Source organism: Rosa chinensis, chromosome 2, assembly GCF_002994745.2.
Source record: "Rosa chinensis cultivar Old Blush chromosome 2, RchiOBHm-V2, whole genome shotgun sequence".
NCBI lineage: Eukaryota > Viridiplantae > Streptophyta > Magnoliopsida > Rosales > Rosaceae > Rosa > Rosa chinensis.
Window position 1 is genome coordinate 5,040,815 of NC_037089.1, and position 25,023 is coordinate 5,065,837.

Below are 25,023 nucleotides of genomic sequence, written 5' to 3' on the forward strand. Positions count from 1 at the left end.
ATATATACTATATACTATACAATTATTAAGAGAAGAGATGTTGTAGCCAAAATCAAAAAGTTTGACAGAAATGACCTTAAAAGATTAAAAATCTTTGAGATTTCATTAAATCAAGGGCAATTATGACAATTACAAAATATATTTTCATTAAGAAAATTCACAAAATAAAAAAAATCTCAGCACTATCTTCTCTTTGCAATAATTGTTTTCTTCCATTATCTTTTCTTTTTCATTTTCAAGAAAAAAATATATACTTTAACACGCAGAGCATATATGAAGGAGGACTAGTATTATATTTAAGAGAAGAGAGTACATAACTACCCTTTATAAATTAAAATACTATGAAAATAAAATTAATTCAAAAGTTGTAAACCAGTAAAATAAAAATAAAATACAAAAAGAAACTACACACATTCTCTAGGTAAAACATTCTCATTTGTGTAAAAAAGCCTCATGTATACTATATCCGAGAGAACAGGCTTTGCTAGTTAAAATAAGATTTTTGAACCTAAATACCCCTTATGTATTAAAATACTATAGAAATTAATTAACTAAAAAGAATAAACAAGTAAAATCACAAATAAAAGAAAAGAAAAATAATAAAGAAAAAGGACATGCACAAACGCCCAACCCCAATTTAAAGCTTTTTTAGGTGATTTCCCCTACACTCATGAGTGTGTAGAAATTTCTCGTATTTAATTATCCAAACGCTACAAATTTATATTCCACGATAACTCACAAATTTGCATTTGAAAAGGACGGAAAAAGAAAAAGAAATTGATATTTGAACCCCACGCATGGTCCAATGTCTATAAGACTTATATGCTTTGCTTTTCATGCTCAGATTAAAAATTTTCCTTTATTCTGAGATTTCATACATTCTTGCTATATATAACAGAAACAGATGTATTGGCCCCCAGCAAATGAGTACAAAGAACATAACAGAGTAATTTCTCAAACTAAACTATAAGGCTGCAAAACTAATTATGTGATAAATATTTGTTACACTGGTTATTCAAACTTTAATTATAAATTTATCTACAAAAGGAGATTTAATACATTCTGTGGGAGAATAGCTTTAGCCCAAGCTTTCAACATCAATCACACACAATCTTGGTACCAGTAAGCCTTTCTCACTCACTCCAATTCCTTAAGGAAATCAACATTATCCACGAAAACCTGCAAAATGTGAGATGAATCAGACCTTGTAAATCAGGCAGGGCAATAAGCACCTATTAACTACGTTTGGTCTGAGTAAGCCAATTCCATAATGTAAGCACCTAAGTTGTACAGCCTCTACATTTTGGCAAGAAAGTTCACGTAAGTGCACCCTATATTTTATACAAACGTATAATCTTTTACTGATTCTTGACCTCTATATTGAAAGCCAATCAAGTATAACTAACAAAACCAAGAAAGGCATGAACCATACCGACTTCCAACCATCAGGGTCCAAGCAAGCAGTGATCTTTGTGTTAAGACCAGGTAATGGCCCCGGTTCCCGGGTAATCTTGCCTCCGCAGAGTTTAATTGCTTCAGCAGTTTTATAGACATCATCTGTGCCTACCGCTATCTGTTCAAATAACAAAATCGCTCTACAAGATTAGTACAAAAAAAGAGTGCCACAAAACCACGTATATCATTGTTCATGTGGTATGGCGAAACTGGACTAGAAACAAGCAAAGGCACCAGATAACAAAATAGTATCCCAACTATAACATGCAACACATTAAGAAATCACACATGCCAGAAAAGCAATTTCTTGTTCATAACAGATTGAAGAAAAGGGTCCATGTTCTACCTGAGCATAAGCATTTCCTTTGTCATATTCAGTGACCCCATAGTTGTATGTCAATTCCAGAACAGCATTTTTGTCTTCAGGGCCATAACCGAGCATTGCTATAGTATACTAGAAGTAATGAGCAGAAGATTATGTCATTAAGGTATAATCACCAATCCCAAAATCAAAGAAGACTCTTCCAGACTTCCAGAAAACATATTTCACAAAATCATCTGCATTAATTGAGAATATATGGTAGTGGCCATTGGAATTTGATGACAAGCCACAATTTGTAAAATTATTGGATGGGGATAATTGTCTTATTCTCATCACGATTCTCATTTTTAGATCTCATACTTAAATATCTTCAATGAAAGAGGCATTATAACCAGGCTTTCTCATCTAGATCGTGATTCTAACAAGTCTTTGGAAACTTCAGAGTACAAAAGGCAATATGTTGATTTAGCCATTTAGGGGAAAATGTAAGTTACCTTGTACTCTGGATTATCTCTCTTGCGAAGAAGCTCCATGCCAAAAGCCTAGATAGCAAGAAAGGAAATAAGTATTGTGAAGTAACAAATGACTTCCAAAACAAATTAGCAGGAGAGACAGCAGATACAAAAGCAAAGCATATTCTGCCCCAAACAATTCTCACCTTCTCGTAAAAAGCTATGGAACGATCAAGATCACCTACACGAAGCATAATTTGACACAAGGGCTCAGGTGTAGGCCCTCTTTCCAAGAGTTCAAACTTATAACCATCAGGATCTTCAACAAAAGCAATTACTGTATTTCCACCTTTCACTGGACCAGGTTCTCGGGTTACCTTGCCTCCCTTAGCTTTTACAAGCTCCACAGTCTTAGCAACCTAACCACAGGAGCACATACATTAAGTCCTGGAAGGTCCCCAGTTAAGAACAATCCCATACCAAAGTCATATATAAGAATAGAATAGGGACTTACATCCTCAACAGCAACACCAAAATGACCAAATGCAGTTCCAATATCATACTTGTCAACCCCATAATCTGAAAGTGTCAAAAATTGAAAATGGACATAAGAACTCTGCATCAGGACAAGTGCTTATTGAAGTAATTCACAACCAGGTTTGCTTGAGCTCCGATGCCTCAGAATTTAGAATTTGGGAGAAGTTGATGAAAATAGTTAAAGATTGTTTAACTGTAAGTGAGTTCGATGACAAAATGGGAATCCTCCGGCCCATATCCTAGAAAAGCATTTGTATATCTTTCCTCTGGTATGTCACGTTTCCGCAGCAATTTCATTCCCAGGCACTCCGTGTAGAACCTGCAGTCAAAACACAATTTGAATTGAATTCTCGTTTCCTACTTTCATAATCATCCTAATACAAGAGGACACATCAAATCAGCTACGCATGATGCACCGAAGAGAAGAGAGTTCATACTTTATGGTCCTGTCCAAATCCCCAACGCGGTATACAACATGGAGAAGCCTCCGTTTGTCCTGCTTGACCCACTCCAGGACATTCTCCGGCGAAGCTGTTGTGCTTGCTTGTGCTGCATTACCAGCAGACACCACCCCCATGGTTTTACCATCACTCCTCAACATCCTAGAAGCTTGCAAACCAAATGACTGCGACTGCGACACAGCTGTTAAACAATTCCAATTCATCAACTAGGTCCAAAACCAACACCATCTCATACTGTACAATCCACACACATTGTCATCAATTCAGCTCAACTTCACTACTATTTCCATGATCTAAACCACTAGATTCTAAGCTCTAAGCTCCAAGCTCCGTATTCAAAATTCCAAACTATATCAACTACGACTATAGTACTATACTAATCAAAACACTGCATCACAAAAATCAAATTCACAGCTTCGAATCCTCAATTAGAGCCGAATTCAGCTCGAAAGTTACCGATTCAGGGTTTGAGAGAGAGAGAGAGGGAGAGAGAGAGAGAGAGAGGGAAGCTTACCGCTACCGAGGTGGAAGAAGGCGAGCTGCCTCCGGGGCGGAGCGAAGGCGGTAAGGGAGAGGCCGCCGAGGCGGGAAGCTCCGGCGAACCTGAAGGTGGAGAGGGAGGGTCGGATGGAGGAGGCGGCCATAGGTATTATCCTCACCATGTCTCTCTGTGCCTGAGAGGCTGAGGCTGTGAGTGACTGAACTGCTAACTCTGCAATTTTGGGTTGTCGTTTTCTTAAGGAGGAGAAAAGGAGAATAAGAGAATAAAGCCCCCAGATGGCAGATGGAGTGGAATTAGAGAAACAAGGAAGATTCGAGTCGTCCTTTTAGATTTCTCAGAGGCTTCTGTTTGTTTTCGAGTTGGGCCGCCTCGGCCCAATTGGTGGTCTTGCTTTGCTAGAAATGAGAGAGCAGACGAAACGGTAACGGGGGAGTTGGGCCCGTCACCCAAATATAACAAGGTTTTGTTAGCTCCACTCTTGGCTGGTTTCTTTCTTGATTTGGGACCTGGTTGTGGCCCACAACTCCATATCCAAATCCAAAGCATCAAAACCAAGAAAGCATGGGGTACTTTTGTTGATTAGGTCTGAGAATTTCGTTCTAGTTCGGTTGGGTTTGATTTTGTTTCTCAAATAATTTGGTGTGCAATGAATATAGAATACGAAATTCAGTTGAACTTCGATCACCAATCTGGCCGATTTTCCATGTGATAGCAAATCGAACCATAGAAAATCTAGTTGTTGCTTACGGTGATTTATTAGTCTCTTTAATGATATACAATGTGTCAATGTACTTACGTATGTATGTATTTCAAGTATCACAATTACATACATTTGCAAAATCACACAAAAAAAAAATATAAAAAAAAACTGCGACAACTGTAAGAGAGACAGACAAGTTAGACAATGAAGAAATTTCAAGCTACACAATGAATATAGAATACGAAAATTGATCCAGGGTCTAATAATTTAGCAAAATATTCCCTTTGATGGAACACATATTGGGTAATGTCATGTCAAGCCGTCCAGGGTTTGGGTCCTAACTTTTTTGGCATTATGTTGTAATCTAGCTAGCTAGGATCATGTATAGGTCAGTGCACTGTGGAAATGGAGTCACGGAGGTCCCTCTTTCTCCATCTAGCCATTTGCGAAAGCAAGGAAGGGTCCAAAATCAGCCAAGTAAAAAAGTAGTGAAAAGAAGTCACAGATTCAAAGGACGACGGCTAACTAACCCATAGTACGCTAACTATTGCATGATTGGCTATGATATATATCTGGATCTCTCCGATTGGCTCAGGTGGTGTGGTTCGTCGCGGTGGCCATAAAAGTTGGCATAGAGTCCAGACGTACTGTGGGGTTGGTCTGTCTCCGATAGCCAAGTTTTAATTTGTAAAGCTCGTGTGACTTGATTGCGGAAAGAAATGAGACCAAGGCTCCCGAGTCACGGCTCGGATCACCTCGGCCTCACGAAAGTTATTAGTCATGCGCGGCGCCCTTCACGCACTAAATAGTAGCTACGTCGATCCATCTCCCTGCCTCTCACTATCTTTTATCTTTTTTCTTTTTATTATTGTTTGTTTGTTCGAGAGTTCTGTTACAGTACGTACCCCAGTTAGATTGGTTGATATTTGCAGTATGAGCTATTCTGGCAATTTTTGTATTCATAGGTTTCAGCAGCACTTTAAAACTTTTATGCTCCTCAACATATTTGTCCTTTATTTTGACTACAAAATTGAGTCTGACTCGCTTATACTTCAACATTACGTCTCTAAATTAAATGACAGATAAACTTTGAAAATACGCTAAATTTTAACCTTTAACATTAAAAATTGAAGTCGACACTAATTGAGATATTAGTAGAGATTGAGAACGATAGATTGTGTCACTATTTTAGTTACACAACGTACACTAATCCAAACCACAAGTTTTAAGCTCATTCATTCATTTTGTACTTATCCATTTCTTTATTTAGAAAGGTCGGCTTAAAACAACGACGCATTTACCTTTTCTGGGTTGTTCCCACTTCCCACCATGAGACGAGAATGATCATGCATGCTCATGTTTTAAAAGTTTCTTATTTCTTTTAGTCTTTTCCTTTGTATCTAGCTCAATTGATGAAGCCCCAAAAGTTAAAAGCAAGGCTGTGGAAGAAAGACGTGTGAATATTTAAAACCCAGAAAGAAAGAAAGAAAAAAAATTAGGAACAAAGCTATGGAAGTTAATCGAGTCCAATCCAGGACACATCGATCAATCTCCCTTTCAAAGAAGGAAAAGGACCGCTATAGGGAAAGTAATGTGATTATGAGTGAACGTGGGTGGCTCTCTCGTTCGTGTTTGAACTTTGAAGATGAAACAGTCATGCACGCACTCTTTTGATAAAGCTAGCGGATTTGAATTATTGCATGGAAAGGGCAAAAAAGAAGATGTCATAGGATGAGATAGGTTATTATTATGCGAGTCGTTTTCATGATGTGTCGAAAATTAAAACATTAGAATTAGAAATATAAGTAAATGAAGCAAACGGGATGGTATAAATGCCTTTATTTTTTGAAATGAGAGGGACTATACATTAGGGATAATGAAGAATATAACTGAGTGGTGATGATCAAGAAGATTTAGAGTCAGACAGCTAATGACCAAGAGCCATGAAATGCAAGATTTGTTCATCAGCCCACACTAATTAAATTTGATTGGACAATAAAATCAGGTCAACCTTGTCAGTTTACATTCTAAATTATTATTTTATTTTTTTATTCTGAACGGCAGTGTAACTCTCAAACTCACTTTTGATGTCAGAGAGATTTGAACTCATGACCTCCACGGTGTTAGTTAGGCTAGCTAACTAACAGGCCACGGCTCACCGCCAATTTCAAGAGTTATGCATTAGTTTCTTGAAAATATTCAAAATTCAAATTTTAAAATTCAAAATTTGGGCTCATTTGGTATCATACTGCATTTCTCAACCAAACTAAACAACCATATTTGTTTGCGTGTTCAAGATTATCAAACATTATGTATTGCTCACTTAAGAGACAGTTTTAAGGAACTGTGAGCGACAAATGCATCTCAACCACATGTATTAAATATAAAACCATAAATTATAATAACTTAAAACTATGCATTGATTTTCAACTGTCAGATTCACTTGTCCCTCACAGTTCCTTGAAAATTGTCCCTTAGGCGAGCATGCATTTGTATAAGCAAGCCATATTTATATAGACATCAAATCAAATAATAAATTTATCTACAAGCATAAAACTGAGAGTAAATGATGGATGAAAATTCAAAAGTTATCTAGAGATTTTTCATGATATGAAATATGCTCTAGATAACAATCTACCGTGTTTAACAATGTCTCTAAATAAAATTTCAAATTCATATTCAAAAAAGCAGACATTGTATAACGCATGGGACGAGACCTTAATTTTGTTATCGCCAATTTTTCATATCATCCATACGCACACTTCATCCAACTACATTTGGTCAAAACATCACATTCCTTCTTCATTCAATCTATTAAACGCCGGTGTGTTTGTTGTGTGGAACTAAAATTAAGAAATGAATTTCGAATGCATTAAAGAAAGGCATCTACACATTTGGGAAAGGCCGGTTTAATGAGTTTGGATTTGATTTGTTAGGTATCTCATTCCTCAAATGGAGGAGGATTTGAAAATCAAGTACAAGATCAGGTAGATTTGGATTTCCCTATTTTCCCAAACAAATTGCACACCATATGCAAATACACCTGATCCCTCCCCCAAAACACGACGACCCCTCACAGCGCGTCGCACGAGCGGCTGTCCACAAAAGCTGAAGACCCCGCACTGACACAGACTCAGAGGAGAAGAGAAAGGGCCTAATCCACAAAACGACGCCGTTGCCCCACCTGCTGTCTTCTCCACGCGCTCTCGATCCCAAACTCAGACCCCAAGCCAAAGCAAAGCACCACATACCCAAAAAATAAAGCTCCAAGCTACCCAAAGGCACCACATTTATGCTAAAACCACTTCTGGGGTCTTCTTCTCCATTACCCCATTAAGTCTCTGTTAGTCCCTGCATTTTACCATTTTCAGTTTCAGTCCCAGTCCCCTATTATATTATTGGGTTTCTTGTTTCGTAACTGTTTATTGAAATCACCAACCGTCACTCTCTCCAATTTGTTGTTGCTTTCTATCCAACAGTTTTTGGGTTATATTGTGGGTCAGTTTCTCTTCATTCTCTGAAACTGTAATTTTCCCGGGGGAAGATAAGGTTTCAGTGATTATGAGCTGGTTTGGTTTTGGCTGCTTGTTGTTTTGAGTGATGGGTTGCGTGTATTCGAGGGTCTGTATTGGAGAGGTTAGTAGTAGTAGTAGTTCAAGAGATGCGAGAAGGAGAGAGGCCCAGAATGCGAGGAGCACTGAGATCCCAGTTTTCTCACCCAACTCTTCAAGTGAGGAAGATGGTGAGACTGGAGATCAGTTCAACCAGGCAAACCATAGCAGAGACGCTGAAATGGGGATCACTAGGCTGTCGAGGGTTTCGGCACAGTTTCTACCTCCAAATGGGTCGAGAACTGTGAAGGTTCCTTCCGGCAAGTTTGAGTTGAGGTACTCGTATTTGTCCCAGAGAGGGTATTACCCTGATGCTCTCGATAAGGCCAACCAGGACAGCTTTTGCATCCACACTCCGTTTGGGACGAACCCCAATGACCATTTTTTCGGGGTGTTTGATGGCCATGGAGAGTTTGGAACCGAGTGTTCGCAGTTTGTCAAGAGGAAGTTGTGTGAGAATTTGCTCAGGCACGGTAAGTTTCAAGTGGATGCTGTCGAGGCGTGTCGCGAGGCGTTTCTTGCCACGAATTCGCAGTTGCATGATGACATTGTGGATGACAGCATGAGTGGGACAACAGCCATTACGGTTTTGGTTAGAGGTAGGAAGATATACATTGCCAATTCGGGGGATTCTAGGGCTGTTATAGCGGAGAGGAAAGGGGAGGAGTTGGTGGCGGTGGATCTTTCGATTGATCAGACCCCGTTCAGGGTGGATGAGCTCGAAAGGGTTAAGATTTGTGGTGCAAGAGTGCTTACATTGGATCAGATTGAAGGGCTGAAGAATCCAGATGTGCAGTGTTGGGGCACCGAAGAAGGTGATGATGGTGATCCGCCTAGGCTGTGGGTGCCGAATGGAATGTATCCTGGGACCGCTTTTACCAGGAGTATTGGTGATTCGATTGCTGAGTCAATTGGAGTTGTTTCCAACCCTGAAATTGTGGTTCTGGAGCTTACACAGAATCATCCTTTCTTCGTCCTTGCTAGTGATGGAGTGTTTGAGTTTATTTCTAGCCAAACCGTGGTTGATATGGTAAGGTATCTTGCTCTCGCTTTCTTGCAAATCAAATGTAGAATCTGTGACAGTTATACGTGTTTGATCCATTGGATATTTATAAGTTTATGGCCAAATCTTATGTTCAGTTGTTTTCTACTTTGTTGTTCGGTATATGAGTTGTTAGGTATATCTCATGTTCAACACAAATTGAAAAATAGTCATTAATAAATATGCGTATGCGCTGAACCTTTGATATTTGGGATTTAGAAGTTATTATCATGCAAGATGTACTGAATTCAAGAATCACAATAAACAAAAATTGAGGATAGGTTCAGAGTTTCTAAATTTTTGTGTACGCTATATTTTCTGTATCCAAGGCGGCTGATCCTAGAGTACGTTTACTGACAGTCACTTCTGAGGTGTTGGTTTGCTATTGCAAACCTGTTATATCAGCTGCTTAGAGTATTAATAAAAAACTAGAGCTGTACTGCTTCATCACATTACTCAATTTTTTAACTCACCTCTGATTAAATGCTATATGAAAGAACTTGTTAAGATGATGGTCAGCTTCAAACAGACTTATCAACAATAGGTCAGATAATGCAAAAATATAATAATAGGCGTTTGATCTAAACACTATTACAATCTTCCACATAACTGTTTTACCCCCCTCTCATAAACTGTGAGGTGACTGGCTTTTTGGGTTTATAAGTTACAATAGTTTGTAACATTTTTCTCTTAACAAGTATTCCATCCTCGCACAGAGTTATTTTACTAATCATTATAATTTTTTTACAGTTTCACTTCTCTATTTATTTTTAGTTTTCTTAATCCTGCTACTATATTTTATAGGTTGCAAAATATAAAGATCCACGTGATGCTTGTGCTGCAATAGTTGCCGAATCTTATAAACTCTGGCTGCAGTATGAAACCCGTACAGATGATATTACAGTGATCGTGGTGCATGTAGATGGGCTAACTGCTGTAAGGGGACTGTCCAGAATATGATGTTTTTTCATATTTATTGTTAAAGTTAGAAAACTGATAATATCTTATTCCCATAGACTGCTGTTGGTCAATCAGTACATCCTGGTTCTGTTTTACGGCCACCTGTTCCTCAAGTTGTAGAGGTTACAGGATCAGAATCTCCTTCAACCATTGGCTGGAACTCAAGGAACCCTCGCATAAAACATGATTTGTCAAAGGCACGTCTTCGTGTGATTGAAAATTCTCTAGAAAACGGGCAAGTTTGGGTTCCTCCGCCTCCAGCCCACAGAAAAACCTGGGAGGAAGAAGTACTACTCGATTTTTTGTCCTTCTTGCTTTCTCTTCATCATAGATTTGTATGATAGAAAAGAAATGGCAAATTTCTCTAGTCATGAGTTCTTATTTGAAGCATGGTTTATGTCAGGCACAAATTGAGCGAGCTTTACATGATCATTTCCTCTTCAGAAAACTTACCGACTCTCAGTGTCATGTTTTATTGGATTGCATGCAAAGGGTTGAGGTCCAGCCTGGAGACATTGTTGTTAGACAGGTTAGGTTTCTTATGTATAGTGTAATACCCTTGTGTATTTTTCTGCTCTCATACAAAATTCATTGTTTTTGGCATATGGATTAGGGGAACATACGGACTAGTGAAACCAACAATTTGGAAAGGATTAATATTACACAATCAATTTTTTTTTTTGAGAAGAAACAGCTTTTTATTAAAAAAGCAAAAATCGAGATACAGGGAGGCGGACAAGGAGTCCGCTTTAATGATCTAAAGAGGGCAGCTAGGGCTATAGGCCTAGCATCTCGTCTAATAATACTAATCAAGGCTTAGGGGCTTATACTACAGCTGCTTGCCAGTTAAGAATAATGGAAGAAAGATTGTAATCCTTGAATTCCTTAGAAATAGAAACCCATAAGGATGCCCAAAACTTGACTCTCTCCCACAGGTCTTCCTTCTCCACCCCTCCATAGTTTTCAAATAATCTTTTATTTCTTTCCATCCAGACCACCCAAACTACAGCTAGCACCCCACAACCCCAAAGGGTTCTGGTCTTTTTACCTTTACCAAACGCTATGGGGTTTTCTCTTAGCAAGTCATTTCTCTCTAATGGAGTTGTCCAGTCCACTCTTGCTTCCCAAAATAATTTTTTCCATAAGAAATTAGCCACTTCACAATGCACGAAGACATGATCAGCACTTTCCCCTTGAGCTTTGCATAAAATGCACCAGTGAGGAGAAAAACAACTTCCTGGTCTTCTCCTTTGAAGAACATCACATGTATTTGTCTTCCCCAGTACCACAAGCCATCCCAAAATCTTCACCTTAGCAGGGACCTTGACCTTCCAAATAAACTTTGCAGGAGGAAAAATTGGATCTGATCCACCACTAATTAAGAAGCTAAGGAAAGATTTGCAAGAGAATTTGAATGTAGTTCAATTTTCTTGGAATGCTTCAACAACATCAGGAATAGTAAATGCATATAAAATGTAGAAAATGAAATTTTAAAAACATTCTCATACTGGTTCTTATAAGCAGGAACCTTATATAAGCCAAGCATAATTATTACATGTGTGATATAGGACAAAGGTAACCCCCTGTTTTATAGAAATTTGATTTTCAACTTGGTGATCCTTAGATTACACATTGCCAAAACATAGCTTTTGCTACTAGTAGATTGGATGAGGAAGTTCAAAGGTTAACTTTAGTGTGAAATTAGTAATTCTAACAGTTACTATATTTTGTAGGGTGGTGAAGGTGACTGCTTTTATGTTGTTGGCAGTGGAGAATTTGAGGTGTCGGCAACCCAGGTTTCAAATATATCTTCTTCTGACTGTGCTTCATTTGGATATTTAATTCATGACGTCCAACAATTTGTGCTGACTGGATACAATTGTGACAGGAAGAAAAGAATGGAGAGGTTCCGAGGGTTTTGCAACGATATACAGCTGACAAACTGTCATCCTTTGGAGAACTAGCACTAATGTGAGTCAATTATTCCTATTTTTCTTTAATCTGTTAATGAATAAGCTGAAAACTATCACAGCTTCTGTAAATTTACAATATGTTTTACACACGTGATGTAGAAATGAACAGGTCTGGGAATTTATGGTTTCACACTCCTACGTGTGCTTTTGTCTCTTTTATTTTTCATCTTTTTAGTTATGGTGCCTGAGAAAATGGGACACAATAGCTTGATGGATTGGATTTTGGCTTGTCTTAATCTTTGTAATTCACCCTATCATACTGCAGGTATAACAAACCACTCCAGGCATCCGTTCGTGCTGTCACCACTGGAACTCTCTGGGCTTTAAGAAGAGAAGACTTTCGTGGAATTCTAATGTCAGAGTTTTCTAATTTGTCATATTTGAAGTTGCTTCGATCAGTGGATCTTTTATCCAGGTTGACAATATTACAGCTCAGCCATATTGCTGATTCTCTTTCTGAGGTTTCATTCTCAGATGGGCAAACAATTGTCAATGAGGTATGCTTTGCTTCGTTGAGGATATCCATTTACTCTGTTGTCCTTATCTTACAGATACTTATCGTTTATTTGCAGAATGAAGGCCTATTGGCATTGTACATTATCCAGAAGGGAAAAGTGAGGATTACAGTTGACGCAAGTTCAGTTAGCAATCCAGTTGTCTGCAGTCTCATGTCTGACAATCAAAAACAAGGTGATAATCCTCAGAGCGGTAAAGAGATCATAGTGGAGAAGACAGAGGGAAGCTACTTTGGCGAATGGACACTTCTCGGGGAACATATTGATTTGTTTAATGCAGTTGCTGTGGGGGATGTTGTTTGTGCTGTTTTGACAAAGGAAAAATTTGATTCAGTCATTGGCCCAATGACAAAGCTTACTCAGGATGATCAGAAGTATGTTGTATTCTCAGAAAGTCTCAGTTCATAAGTTTTAGATCAAACTTTTATTTTGAACTCCGTGGTTAACTTTGGAGCTCTCTGATGACAAATCAATTTTCAATTATAATCCTTCATGTTGTATTTGATAACTCAAGACTGTAGCTTAGCTCTGTTACTATTCATTGATGGAATCTTCTATCCCTTGTTGTACAGATCAAGGGATCAATCTTCGGAAACTTTAATGGAATCTGTTAAAAGTATTGATATCTCTGCTCTTACTAAAGTTCAGCTTGCTGATATGGTATGGTATACAGTGTCCACTTGCGGTCATATTTCCAAAAGTAAATTTGTACTCGTATCATCTAAATGGACGTTATGTCTTTCTTGTTCAGGAGTGGAGAAAATGTCTGTATTCTACTGACTGCAGTGAGATTGGGCTTGTTCTTTTAAGAGATCCAGGTTGGTTTTCTTTTTTTAATCTCATTTTTTTGTTACCTGGTCTTCTACCTACTTGATGGAAGTGGTTCATGTTAAACTGGGATTTCTTTTTCCTTTTTCGGGTGGGGGAGATCATTACTAACCCATTTATTTGGTGAACAGTTTCTGTGCCCTTTTTTACTTGGCCATGCAGTTTCTATGCCCTTTGTTAAAGAGAAACAAAGTTGTTTTTGGTTAGAAAAAGAGAAAGAAAGTTGATTGCATGTACTACACTGAATTAGATGCAATAGTTTTCAGATGAGTTTATTTCTCTATGAGCAGTGCGTAAACTGATGAATATACGTCTTGTTGACATTGATTGCCTATCAGAAAATTTGCTTAGTTTGAAAAGGTTTTCAAAGAAGAAGGTCAGAAAGCTTGGAAAGGAAGCTCAAGTATTAAAAGAGAAGGATCTAATCAAGAGCATAAGCCCTTCAGCTTGTGTGCCACAGGTTCTATCCACTTGTGTTGATCAGACACATGCTGCAATACTGCTCAATACATGCATTGCTTGTCCATTGGCCTCGATACTTCGCACGCCCCTTGATGAACCATCTGCCCAATTTTGTACAGCCTCTCTAATTACTGCTTTGGAGGATCTCCACAAGGTCTGCTGTCTGCAAGTAGCTTATTTCCTCCACTGTTTTTCTTTAACTCTTGATTTTGCTCGTAACATCTCTCTTCTGCATCTTTGCCCTTTTCTGTTTTACTTTTGAATTTCAGAATGACGTTCTCTACAGAGGCTTGTCTCCTGATGCATTAATGTTGGACCACAAGGGACATTTACAGGTAGGTGTACTGCTTTTTAGTCTAAATTTGTTGATAGTATCTGGATTAAAGCTGGAGATTGATGGAGAGAATTGGATGAGATTATCGTTAACTACCACCTTTTTCCTTTATTGTAGGTTGTAGACTTCAGATTTGGGAAAAAGTTGTCTGGCCAAAGAACATATACAATTTGTGGAATGGCAGACTTTTTAGCTCCAGAGGTAGTTCAGGGAATAGGCCATGGTTTCCCAGCTGACTGGTAATTATGTAACTTGGATGATGCATGCCATGTTTATCCTAGAACTTAAGTATTCCATAAATTGATGCATAAAGGCTTGAAAGGAAAATATGAGACGTATTGTGCAGAAAGTAAATAAATTCAGATCAGTTTGTATAGTCAGCAGTGAAATTGGGAAGATTTACAGAGGGCATATTCATATACTCAAAAAATTAGTGTTCGACTCGTGTGCAAGTATGATAATATATTCTTGCTATTAACTGTAACTAGTTTTGTTGATTAAGATTTATGGGAAAATTTTTAGAACAAGAAGCTAGAAGCAAATTTGTTTGGATATTTCAGGTGGGCATTGGGAGTCTTGATATATTTCATGTTACAAGGTGAATTGCCTTTTGGGTCATGGAGAGAAAGTGAGCTTGATATCTTTGCAAAGATTGCGAAGGGACAGCTTAAACTTCCTCAAACTTTCAGCCCTGGAGTTGTTGATCTCATTACCAAGGTATTGCAGAAATCTTTGGGTCATCTCTCCTATATAAATATATAATATATCGTTCACATTCTTACTCCTAATTAATAATGTGTTCAGTTACTTGAGGTTGATGAAAACACCAGACTAGGAAGCCAAGGTTGTGATTCTGTTAAAAGTCATCCCTGGTTCGATGGTATTGATTGGAAAGGGATTAGAGACTCCAGTTTTCCTGTTCCTCAGGAGATCACCTCTCGCATAGCTCAACATTTGGAAAGTCACTCAGACGAGTATAGTGCTCCTCAAGGTTCTCCGTCACACAATGAAGAAGAACTTGACATTCCGGAATGGTTTGATGACTGGTAGAAGGATGAAAATGTACAGGATTTTCAACCTTAGTAAAACAATATCGAGGTGGGGCATCTCTTTTCTGCTGTGAGATTGACTCATGGTTTTGCTGAACAATGAGAACCGCGGTCCCATTATACTTGACTTGATTTACATGTGATATTTCACAGGCTCCGCTTCTAATTAGCCATTGTTGAGGTCAGTGAATAGATTTCTTTTCTTTATTTATTTTTTCTTTTCCTTTTTTTGGATGCAAGTCCCCCTTCTGTAAATACATATATGTGTAAATAAATGAAGATCCTTCAATGCAATCATAGATTTCACGTTGCTTGTGTAATAGCAGCATTGAATTCTTATATCGTTTATTCAAAAGTAGTTTGTTTCTGATTTCCGAGCAGAAATTTTGAGTTTTGTAAAATTGGGCTCTCATTACCAACTGGTGGTCTATTACATCCAAAACTCCGAATAGCGATCTTCTTCTCCTCCGACATAGAGCATCATGTCTGAGCTAGTTATAGTCGAAGACTATACAGCAAGAGTCTTCAACTACATGAAGTGCCAATGGTGAAAATAACATTACGGCCGTTACATTATTGACAAATGTTGTTTCATCGAGGGGCCGTTGCAGTTTTTGGACCTTAAAGAGGGGACCTTGCCACTTTGCCCACTTCTAACTGTGTGCCGGGGGGCTTTTTGGATTATATAAGGCCTCGTTTGTTTTGCGGATTTAAGGACTTGAGAAAGGAAAGTTATTCATTTCCTTTGTTTGGTAACCACAAAGTCCGGAAATGCTTTCCTGACATAGGGGAAAGTTGAGGGTAAACTCATTCCACTCAAACTTCATGGGATTGAGTTTCCCATCCCATTTCCCAACATTAATTGCAATAATTTTGGACAATAATACCCCTGCATTAATTGCTTGAGTACTCTTGGTAGTGTTGAAAATTCATTATAGATTGTTTTTATTTTAAAATAGAAGGGTATTATTGAAACATTGATATATTTTTACTTTCCTTTCCTGCACCAACCAAACATCGGAAGGGAAATCAAATGGTCTTTCCTGGATGCTTTCCTTGCTTTATCAAACACAGGAAATGAAATCTGACAGGAACTTTGGTTTTCCTTCTCCACGGGAAAAACAAGGGAATTGATTTCCCTTCCGTGAACCAAACGAGGCCTAAGGGTTTGAGAGTCAAAAAGAAAGAGGAGGAGGACGGAGGTATTTGATTCTTGACGGTGTTTCCGTGGCTCGAGGGTTGGTAAACAAGGCCAAAGCAGGTGTTAGGTTTAATTAATTGAACAAGATCAATGTACTGATAAGTTACTTAAACTTGACACAGGGCTCATAGATCGAGTCCACTAGAATTAATTATATCTTTAAGACTAGCTTATGAATTATAATAAAACCAAACATATATACATAATTATGAGGCATCGAGCAGACAACTCGTAAAGACAAAAAAAAAACTAGAACTTATTTAACATAAAACATGTAAAGATGATTCATAGGTGGTTTCCTTGAAGACAAACAAAGCAGGCTCAGCTCTTGCGTCAATTTTTCATACAATAATATACAGCCTTGCAGTGATAAAAATATATATTACAACTCTTGCGCCAGCGATTGAGACAGGTTTAGAATCTTGTTTGAGGCTCATCGTATTATATTTACAATCATGGCTGACTTATAAAAGAAATAACAAACTTTCAGGGATTCTGAATTTCACCAGAAAACAACTACAGACTGACGATAACCTCGATTCCGTTTTCGTATTAGTTCGATGCTTTCGAAGAGATTAAGATATTTCATAATCAAAGTCATTTATAGAATAAAATGAATTAGCATGATTTATTTCATGGAGACCAAAGTGGCAATCAATTTCTTGTTGCCTAATTAATGAAGTTCCTTTCTTGGCAAGGAAGCTAAAGCAAAGCATATTTGAAAGTTTGATGAGAATGATACTGCAATCACGCAATGTATAAAAAAAACAGTTTGTGACCAAGGAATCCATAGATTAAAACAAACAGTGTTCGAGGGTGTGCCTGTTCCCTCTCTGAAGTTATAAACAAAACTAGCTAGTACCTAAAATCTATGAACTAATGATTGCTTCCATAAACAGAACATGTATGATGTAGCAATTACACATTTGAAGAATGTTGAGGCTGTTCAGACCTTTTCTCTCTATTGGCAAACCATTGGACTGTTCTTCTGGCAATCGGCAACCAAAGCCGCCTCATTCTTTCCTCTTTCACATTGTTACCAAGCAATGAAGGCTCTTTGGTTCTGTTCTTGATACCCCAGTTTCCAAATCTCGAAAGAGCAGTGATTTCTGACATTGATCTCTTCTCACCTTGATTCATAGAACTCGAGGCATGAGTTGGTAGGGTTGAAGCTGCTAAAGTAGTACTGTTTTTGTTCATTGTGCTGCTGACTTTGTTTTCGAACAATCTCTTCATCTCCATCTCCTCCCTAATCTTCATAATCTCATCATTTCCTGTCGCTTCCTTCGGCGAAAACTGCTCGTTGTTTAAACGAGCTGATGTGGAGAATCTACTGCTTGACATTGTATTAAGCATCTCCGAGTTCAAGAAAATGAGGTCCGAGGAACTCAGATTACTCCATCTGTTCTGGAACACAAAATCAGACACAACAATTTTGTGCTTGTGTCTGTGCAGGACCTTGTCATCATCATCATCCTCCTTGAGAATCCCAGCTTCTTCTTGGATCAACAGTTCCTCTCCTTTATCAACGCCCTTCTCCATTTTCCGAAAGCTACTTCCCACACTGAACCTTGAAGAGCCGCGGTGGTCTTCCTCTCTCTGAACAAAGAGCTCAATGTTTGAGTCTTCTCGCCGCTCTGATTGGCTATCCCACAAGACTCTCATACTGTTGGAGTATGCAATGAACGTGAGGTCCTCAGAACTGACCTTGTGCCTGCAAAGAGGACAGCTGGAGTGCTTCTCAAGCCAGTGATCGATGCAATCAATGTGGAAAGCATGCTTGCACTTGGGAAGCAATCTGAGGACTTCGATGTCTTCAAATTTTGATAGGCAGACTGCACATTCTAGCCCTTCCTTTGACCCTTTAAGATTAGAGAATCTGAAAAAGGGAAGTGCCTCAATCACTGTCTTGTCAATACCAGAAAACCGAGAGCTTGTGCCGATACGCCCCCCTTCCAAGTGATGGTTGCCATGAACAGAAACTCTTCTATGGCAGAACTTGGCATACACTAACAGAACAAAAGTCAGAGCAAACATGAGGGCTAAAATACCTATAACCACAGCAACACTTGGTTGAAAATTAGATTGATCTGTTTCAGAATCATAACCGCCTACAGATTGTGCTTCAGCATCCATGAATGGCACAGAAATAAAGAGAAGCAAAACAATCAAGCTCGAACGAAACATTGGAAAGAAATAATCTTGAAACTGACCCAAGATTCTAATCATCCTTCCCAAGCATTCTGTAAGCACAAAAGGTTTTTCAGCACATATTCATGCCTATATGTGCTCTTAAAAAATTTGAAGTATAGGGAAAAGGGTGAGATGGGTTTGTTTTAATGTCTATTCTTCCTGAAAGGGTATTATATATATATATATATATATATATATATATATATATATATATATATCAATCCGATTGTTGACTTACGATCAGTTTTCTTGGTTTCTTCTTAGGCAGCTTCTGGTGTGTCCTCATTTGATTAAATCAATTTTATATAAATTCAGTGTCTATACGTTAATATAGATACTTGAGAAGTGACGATAAGGTGGGGAGAAGGATTAATTTCATGTAGACAATGTTTGGCTTCTTATGGTAGGCTAATGGGCATTGCTTGCTTAATGATCCTGCAATATATTATTAGTATCACATGCAACATGATATCATAGTGATTTAAAATTTCAATCATTCATTAAGAAACCATTAAAGTAATGAAGTTGAAACGTGGTTTTAGAGGTAGAAAACTTCGTTAGAGCTTTTCACAGGTAATGTTTGTCCCCAATGTGTTCCGGGTTGAGTGTGGTGTTGGATTAGGTCGTCTTCCCAACATTGTGATTTGACCGAATTTACAGAGATTATTAAGATTTTTAGTGGCAAATGAAAGTCAAAATTATAGGTAGCGTATGGTGCATGCTGCATGCATTAGCAAATACAGCTAAGAAAGTCAAGATGATCGAGTTGGATTGAGGGATTTGGTTTAGGTGATCTCATTGCACAGGACAGCATTTTAGCCATAAAATTAACTTGGCTCCAACCAGTAATATTCAGACCTGAAAAGTACATATAACCAACCCTGAATTTGATAAGCACTTCCATTGAGTTGAAAATTGGGTTACTGTCTCATTAGTGTTCCATGGAACTGAACCAACTTCTCGAAGGGAAAAGCAAACCCTAAGATGTTTTTATATTTTATTTTTGGTTCGAAGATGAGGTGCCTCATATATTCTGTCAAAGATTCAGGTTTTTTACATTACCCATTTGGGAAAGTGAAGCTGTATCACATATAACAAATCTGCAAGCGTTTCAAGGACTGCACATGGAGGATGATGAGGCAGTAGGAAAATGCAAGAGTTAAATGACAGCGGCATGGCAGATAGTACGGAGACTAAAGAATAAGATAATGAAAATGAACCCCCCAAACCCAAACCACAACCATATTCTTTAAGCTTCTTATATTTTGACAATGAGATTCTCCATTTGTGGGATTATTCAAGGCCTGCTCTATACGCCACAAGAACACATCCAATGCACTTGGTAACAATATTCAATAAAAACCACTTGATAAGAATCGATAATCTTTGCAGGAAATATACAAGTTGTTGGTACCATAAGATTATATACTAGATACACTGACAGTTGCATACCGCTTGAATCCAGAGAGTTCATGATTTCTTGCAAGATCATTTTGAAATTCAGAAGCAATTTATGTGGAAAGTAATGACACCTTGCTCAAGAACTACTAGAATGGAACTGAAATGTAAGGCCTTACTATCACAATAGATTGATAGAAGAAGGTTATCACTACAGAAGTAAAGAGATGAGCATAAAAAACCGTTGCCAGGTTTTCCTGGCCAAGTGTAACTTATTAGTCTAGTTAAGCGTAAACATACTGCACAGAATCAGCTCTGAGCAGAGGCAGCAGGATTGCCATTTGGGACTGTCGCCAAACCTGTGCCGCTATCTGGATTAGAAGGCTCTTCACTTGCATGCCGAACAAAATCATCAGGGGACATGTGGGAACCGTGGCAAGCACAAACTATTTTGATTTGGTTTGCGCTGTATCTGTAAGTGACGCCAGAAATCGTCCTACCATTGGGGCCTGGACCTTTGGTAGAAACCCATGGTAGATTTGGGCGGGAACCAGAACCCCCAAATTTTATGTCCGCAGCAATTCCTGGTTTTATAGCTGAAAAATCAAGAGAGAAATCCTCTGCCATTGAGCGATCAGGTGCATCTTTTGTCCTTGGGTTCGTGCTGCTTACTTTCATGTCTTCTTCTGCTTGAGAAGAGGAGCCCTCTTCAGTGACATGCTGTTTTCCATCACCTTTTGCCCGTTCTAATCTCCCATCATACTGTGCAGCCTCAGATGTATTATGCGAAATTACTTGCATCACAGCTACATCAATACAAGAAGCATAATAAATTAGTTTTCAACCATCACCACTGAAAAGTGAAAGCAATAGTCAAGGACAGAGGAATGCTCCTGGGTACTGGGTACCTATACAATATGTATACAGGACACCTAAAATTTTCAGTCCACAGTTACCTGGGTTTGGTGGATTTCTGCCAGCATAGTGAAACTGCTGAGTATGAGGACCCCAAGAATTATCCTTATCCAATACTGGAAGCTGGACAGGTGAATAGCCAAACATAACTGGCAAGTTTCCAGGATTCATGGGTTGAGTCCCTGACCGTTCACTATTTGCAATAGGCATCACCTGCATCATTCCAGGAATCAGATGGCCTGATGTGCTGGGTGGACCAACAGGGTTAGAATCCTTCGGGAGAGAGTAGGGCATATTCATCATGTTTACTGATTGCACAGAAAATGGACTGCCATACGCCATGTTCCCAACCTTGTAATCATTTTCTGATGAAATATTAAACCTCTTCTGCCCATTTGGATCCACATTACTTGAATCAGCAAACCTGCGAAGCTCTTTTTGAGCATCAGAAGAGTCACCAGATCCAACAAATCGTTTAGAGCCATCGTCATGTTGGGATATCAGCCTTGAGGCTGAGCCCTCTACTTCAGAATCTGCCACGTCTTCATTTTCAGCAGTAGAGCCATCTTCTGTTATGGAAATATGGGATGCTCTTGTCTTGTCATGCATATCAGTGTAATGAGCTTCTCTCTCATGCTTCTTCTGTTGGTTCATCTCTTCAAACAAAGTCTTGCGTTTATTACCAGCATCTGTTTGTCTTTCCTCTATTTCATCAGGCTTGTTATTCTTTGCAGCCCAGACTCCTCTCCCATTCAAGTTCATTGATGTGTCTGCATCACCATTGGCCTTGGAGAGGTCATTAAAGAAGTTTTCCTTAGGTTTCACTGAATCACTTCTTTGAGAGCTACTACTTGACTCTTGCTTCTGAGCCCCTCCATGAAGAAAGTCTTTAAAATCATCTGCTAGTTTGTTGTCTCTATCACCTTCTTCCGCTCTAGTATTTGAGGAGGCACCATTTTTACCCTTGGACTTCACAGAAGATCCCCCACCACAAGATAGACCCAAGCTAAGCTCAAGTCCACTCTCATCCTCCATTTTTTCTGAAAAATTATTTGAAGATTTCTCTTCTGTCCTGTACTCTATGCAGGCTATACTTCACAGTATTGACACCAAAGCAACGGTTCTAAATAGTGAGTCCTGCAGAAAAGGCAATCTCATTACAGGATTCCGGTAATAGTAATGTTGAGAGCATCAGCCCTACTCCACTTCCCATACATAACAAAGACAAAGATCAGACAATGGCTTTTATCTCTGCTTCAGATTAGATCATTAGCCCGACAATCAAGTCCAAGCTTCAGAGTAGACTGAAGCCAGTAAACAGAACTTATTGATACTATATGAAACAAGAGCTGTTACAGAGGTCCTAGTCTAACATTTTCCACCCAGCTCCGGCAGATGGTGATTGCAGTCATTTCAGAACTATATATAATCACATAACTGACGAAAAACTCGAGAGGTCTTTTTGCCACAAACAAAGCAAGACATGCCTTCAGAACACAAACTAAACCAGTACATAAACGACAATTTACACAAACTTGTGCGATTAATTACATTCGCAATTTTACATTTTCGTGCATAAAGTGCGAAAACCAAGACTGCAAACATTACATTTTCCATTATTTCTTGTCCCAGGAGACAAATATATATATATATATATACACACACACACACACTCCAAGCAACTTACTTTAACAAACTACATACGGCTAATATGAGCTAAAACTAATCATTATGGGAAATAAAAACCATAAGTAGCATAAGACCCAATTTAGGGGAGAAACCCAGATCTGGTCATTATCATATTATGCCTGCTCTTTAAAACAGAATACAAAAACGATCGAACAAATACCCACCAAATTGAAAGACTGGAACTTTAACATAAAATTCAGTAGATTGAACATGGAGTCAGATAAGATGGGATAATCAGCCAGTTACTGTGATTAGATCTTAATGAATAGAATTCCCAAATTTCACCAAAAAAAAATAATAATAATAATAAAATAAACTTGTAACAATTAGCTACAGATTTAAACAACAAAGCTGAAAACTTTGCAAGAGTATTGATAAGGAATACAAATAAGGAAAGAGAAAGAGAGACCTGAATGCGAAGAAGAGAGATGATGGAAACCCCAATCAAGCTGGTTTAGTGGTTTCTACAGAGAGCAGTGAAGGAAGAGAGAGAGAGAGAAGCGACTTGTTCAATTTGGTACCAAAACCACCTCTTTAATTTTTTTTTTTTTCTCTCTCTCTCAATTTTTCGGGTTTATTTTTTGGCGCACGTGAATATCATGCAAAAAACACTAAAAAAGACAAAAATTTAACAGGTTAAAAACATGGCAAAATTTAATTCTTCGAATGTCAATTGTAATTAATTGTTGACACCAATCAATAATATCGTTTTCATCGATGGTACCACTTTTCATCAATTGTACAACTTCTTCGCAAAGTGGTACCATAAGTTCTCAAGTGATAATTAATTTAACAGGTAAAAACAGGGCAAAATTTAACTCTTAGAGTGTCAATTGTAATTAATTGTTGACACCAATTAACAATATCGTTTTCATCGATGGTACCACTTCTTCGCAAAGTGGTACCATAAGTTCTCAAGTGACAATTATTATATAAAATATGATACGTACGAAAAATGTTAACATATCATACATTTATTCTTTTTGTAACGATATATTTTTATTTTATTAACAGATACCAATTTACAGATGTTTAAAAATAAAATATATATTACACCGACATTTTGGTGGAGTCATAAAGTTTTCTTACAAACCTCGAACAAATTATAGAAATGTCATTTTCAACAGATTTGCTAAAATATTATATATTTTTACCGCATTTAGCTCATAAATAAATATCATGTTCCTCTGTACTTGAGACTCGTGCTCTCTTTTCTATTTTCAGTAAGATGCTCATCCTCGCCGTGAGACCCGAGCTCTTATTTTCGATGCTACAAAATCATGCATGTATAAGTAACGATCTGCAACGGAAGCGCATATATATATATGAACGAAGAATCTGGGATCACGTACTCTTGTATAATATAGCTAGGATGATGATACAGGTTCTTTGTGTCTAGCTAGCAGTTACTTGGTGAATTAATGTAGATAGTTCCAAGTAATCAAGTTCAGTTTTGGCCACAAGACATATTGATTTTTTTTTTTTTGATAAGCACTTTGATCGATGATGATGTTGCAAGTATATATAAGAGAAAAAGGATCAGAAGCAGTACGAGGTGTTGCAGTAGGAAGTCATTATTAACACCAAGTGTTACTGGTACGTAATACTACTAGTATTGTACAGTTGGATCAATACAATATATTGGTCGAAATTGTTTGTCGACTTCCTTGCATTTATGTTGTTCAGTGCAAGCTAGTGTGGTTGTAAGGCTTGGTTCGCTCTCCCTTGAGTCATTTCTAGTCCTCATTTTGTTGGCCGCTTCGTATGTGTTCTTGATGACCATGACCGGGGCCCCTCGTATGGAGAATGCTCATCGGATCTGTAATTTTTTAGGTGTCCGAAGTGGCAAGTACTTTGTCTCTGAGTTTCATAATGCGCGCCAGCGACCGGACCACGGCCGCAGGATGAACCAGTTGTGCTAGGGATGCACAATGACTTGGTCATGTTGCTCTTCCTCGCTCTCACCCCTCGAGGCTCGAGCTTACAGATCAGTACACAACAACTACACATGGGGTTCATTTGTGATTTCTACTATACTTCGTGTAGTAATGCTGGTACTACCCAAGGTTTTAAGTTTCTCCGAAACTGCTGAAATTTTCGTCGAAAAATATATTAAAAAATTCACACCAAAATTTTGTCTAAAATTTCTCTGAAATTCTTTTGTCATTGACAAAATATGAAATCTTAATTTATTTTTTGAAAAAATTTCACAAATGGTCACTCAATTATGACTCATTCAACACTCTAGTCACTGAAGTTTCAAATATATTACTTTGGTCACTCAACTATTACATTGTCAATCACTTAAGTCACTTTGTTAATTTTTTTCATTAAAAATACTTTTTGGGTGACTTAAGTGATTGACAATGTAATAGTTGAGTGATCAAAGTGATATATTTGAAACTTCAGTGACCAAAGTGTCGA

At 38.2% G+C, this 25,023-nt stretch overlaps 4 protein-coding genes across 7 annotated transcripts; 1 reads left to right on the forward strand and 3 right to left on the reverse strand.

The window, feature by feature from the left end:
- Positions 1-843: 843 nt before the first annotated feature.
- LOC112190264 (probable lactoylglutathione lyase, chloroplastic) lies at positions 844-4,083 on the reverse strand. Of its 2 annotated transcripts, XM_024329689.2 has the most exons (9): positions 3,742-4,066; positions 3,204-3,408; positions 2,961-3,085; positions 2,744-2,808; positions 2,436-2,648; positions 2,272-2,319; positions 1,802-1,909; positions 1,433-1,573; positions 891-1,179 (listed from the first exon to the last, which is right to left on the reverse strand). In XM_024329689.2, exons 1-9 carry the CDS (start codon positions 3,887-3,889, stop codon positions 1,138-1,140), a joined length of 1,095 nt encoding a protein of 364 aa, XP_024185457.1. In that variant the 5' UTR covers positions 3,890-4,066; the 3' UTR covers positions 891-1,137. The 2 variants fall into 2 exon arrangements, with proteins under 2 accessions (XP_040371432.1, XP_024185457.1); XM_040515498.1 differs by lacking the exon at positions 1,802-1,909 and having other exon boundaries at positions 844-1,179; positions 3,742-4,083.
- A 3,401-nt stretch (positions 4,084-7,484) lies between these two features.
- On the forward strand, positions 7,485-15,571 carry LOC112186699 (protein phosphatase 2C and cyclic nucleotide-binding/kinase domain-containing protein). Its single transcript, XM_024325200.2, has 15 exons — positions 7,485-9,070; positions 9,887-10,018; positions 10,099-10,329; positions 10,446-10,571; positions 11,776-11,838; positions 11,931-12,013; positions 12,281-12,512; positions 12,588-12,904; positions 13,103-13,190; positions 13,282-13,348; positions 13,697-13,974; positions 14,090-14,155; positions 14,272-14,393; positions 14,715-14,871; positions 14,959-15,571. Exons 1-15 carry the CDS (start codon positions 8,030-8,032, stop codon positions 15,202-15,204), a joined length of 3,249 nt encoding a protein of 1,082 aa, XP_024180968.1. The 5' UTR covers positions 7,485-8,029; the 3' UTR covers positions 15,205-15,571.
- A 1,572-nt stretch (positions 15,572-17,143) lies between these two features.
- On the reverse strand, positions 17,144-18,894 carry LOC112183530 (E3 ubiquitin-protein ligase ATL42). Of its 3 annotated transcripts, XM_040513965.1 has the most exons (3): positions 18,836-18,859; positions 18,618-18,647; positions 17,144-18,413 (listed from the first exon to the last, which is right to left on the reverse strand). In XM_040513965.1, exons 2-3 carry the CDS (start codon positions 18,631-18,633, stop codon positions 17,323-17,325), a joined length of 1,107 nt encoding a protein of 368 aa, XP_040369899.1. In that variant the 5' UTR covers positions 18,634-18,647; positions 18,836-18,859; the 3' UTR covers positions 17,144-17,322. The 3 variants fall into 3 exon arrangements, with proteins under 3 accessions (XP_040369899.1, XP_024177682.2, XP_040369898.1); XM_024321914.2 differs by having other exon boundaries at positions 17,144-18,647; positions 18,836-18,894; XM_040513964.1 differs by lacking the exon at positions 18,836-18,859 and having other exon boundaries at positions 18,618-18,763.
- Positions 18,895-20,001: 1,107 nt separating this feature from the next.
- Positions 20,002-23,149, reverse strand: LOC112186426 (ninja-family protein mc410). Its single transcript, XM_024324856.2, has 3 exons — positions 23,009-23,149; positions 20,952-22,047; positions 20,002-20,801 (listed from the first exon to the last, which is right to left on the reverse strand). The coding sequence occupies exons 2-3, from the start codon at positions 21,943-21,945 to the stop codon at positions 20,305-20,307; spliced, it is 1,491 nt and encodes a 496-aa protein (XP_024180624.1). The 5' UTR covers positions 21,946-22,047; positions 23,009-23,149; the 3' UTR covers positions 20,002-20,304.
- Positions 23,150-25,023: the final 1,874 nt, after the last annotated feature.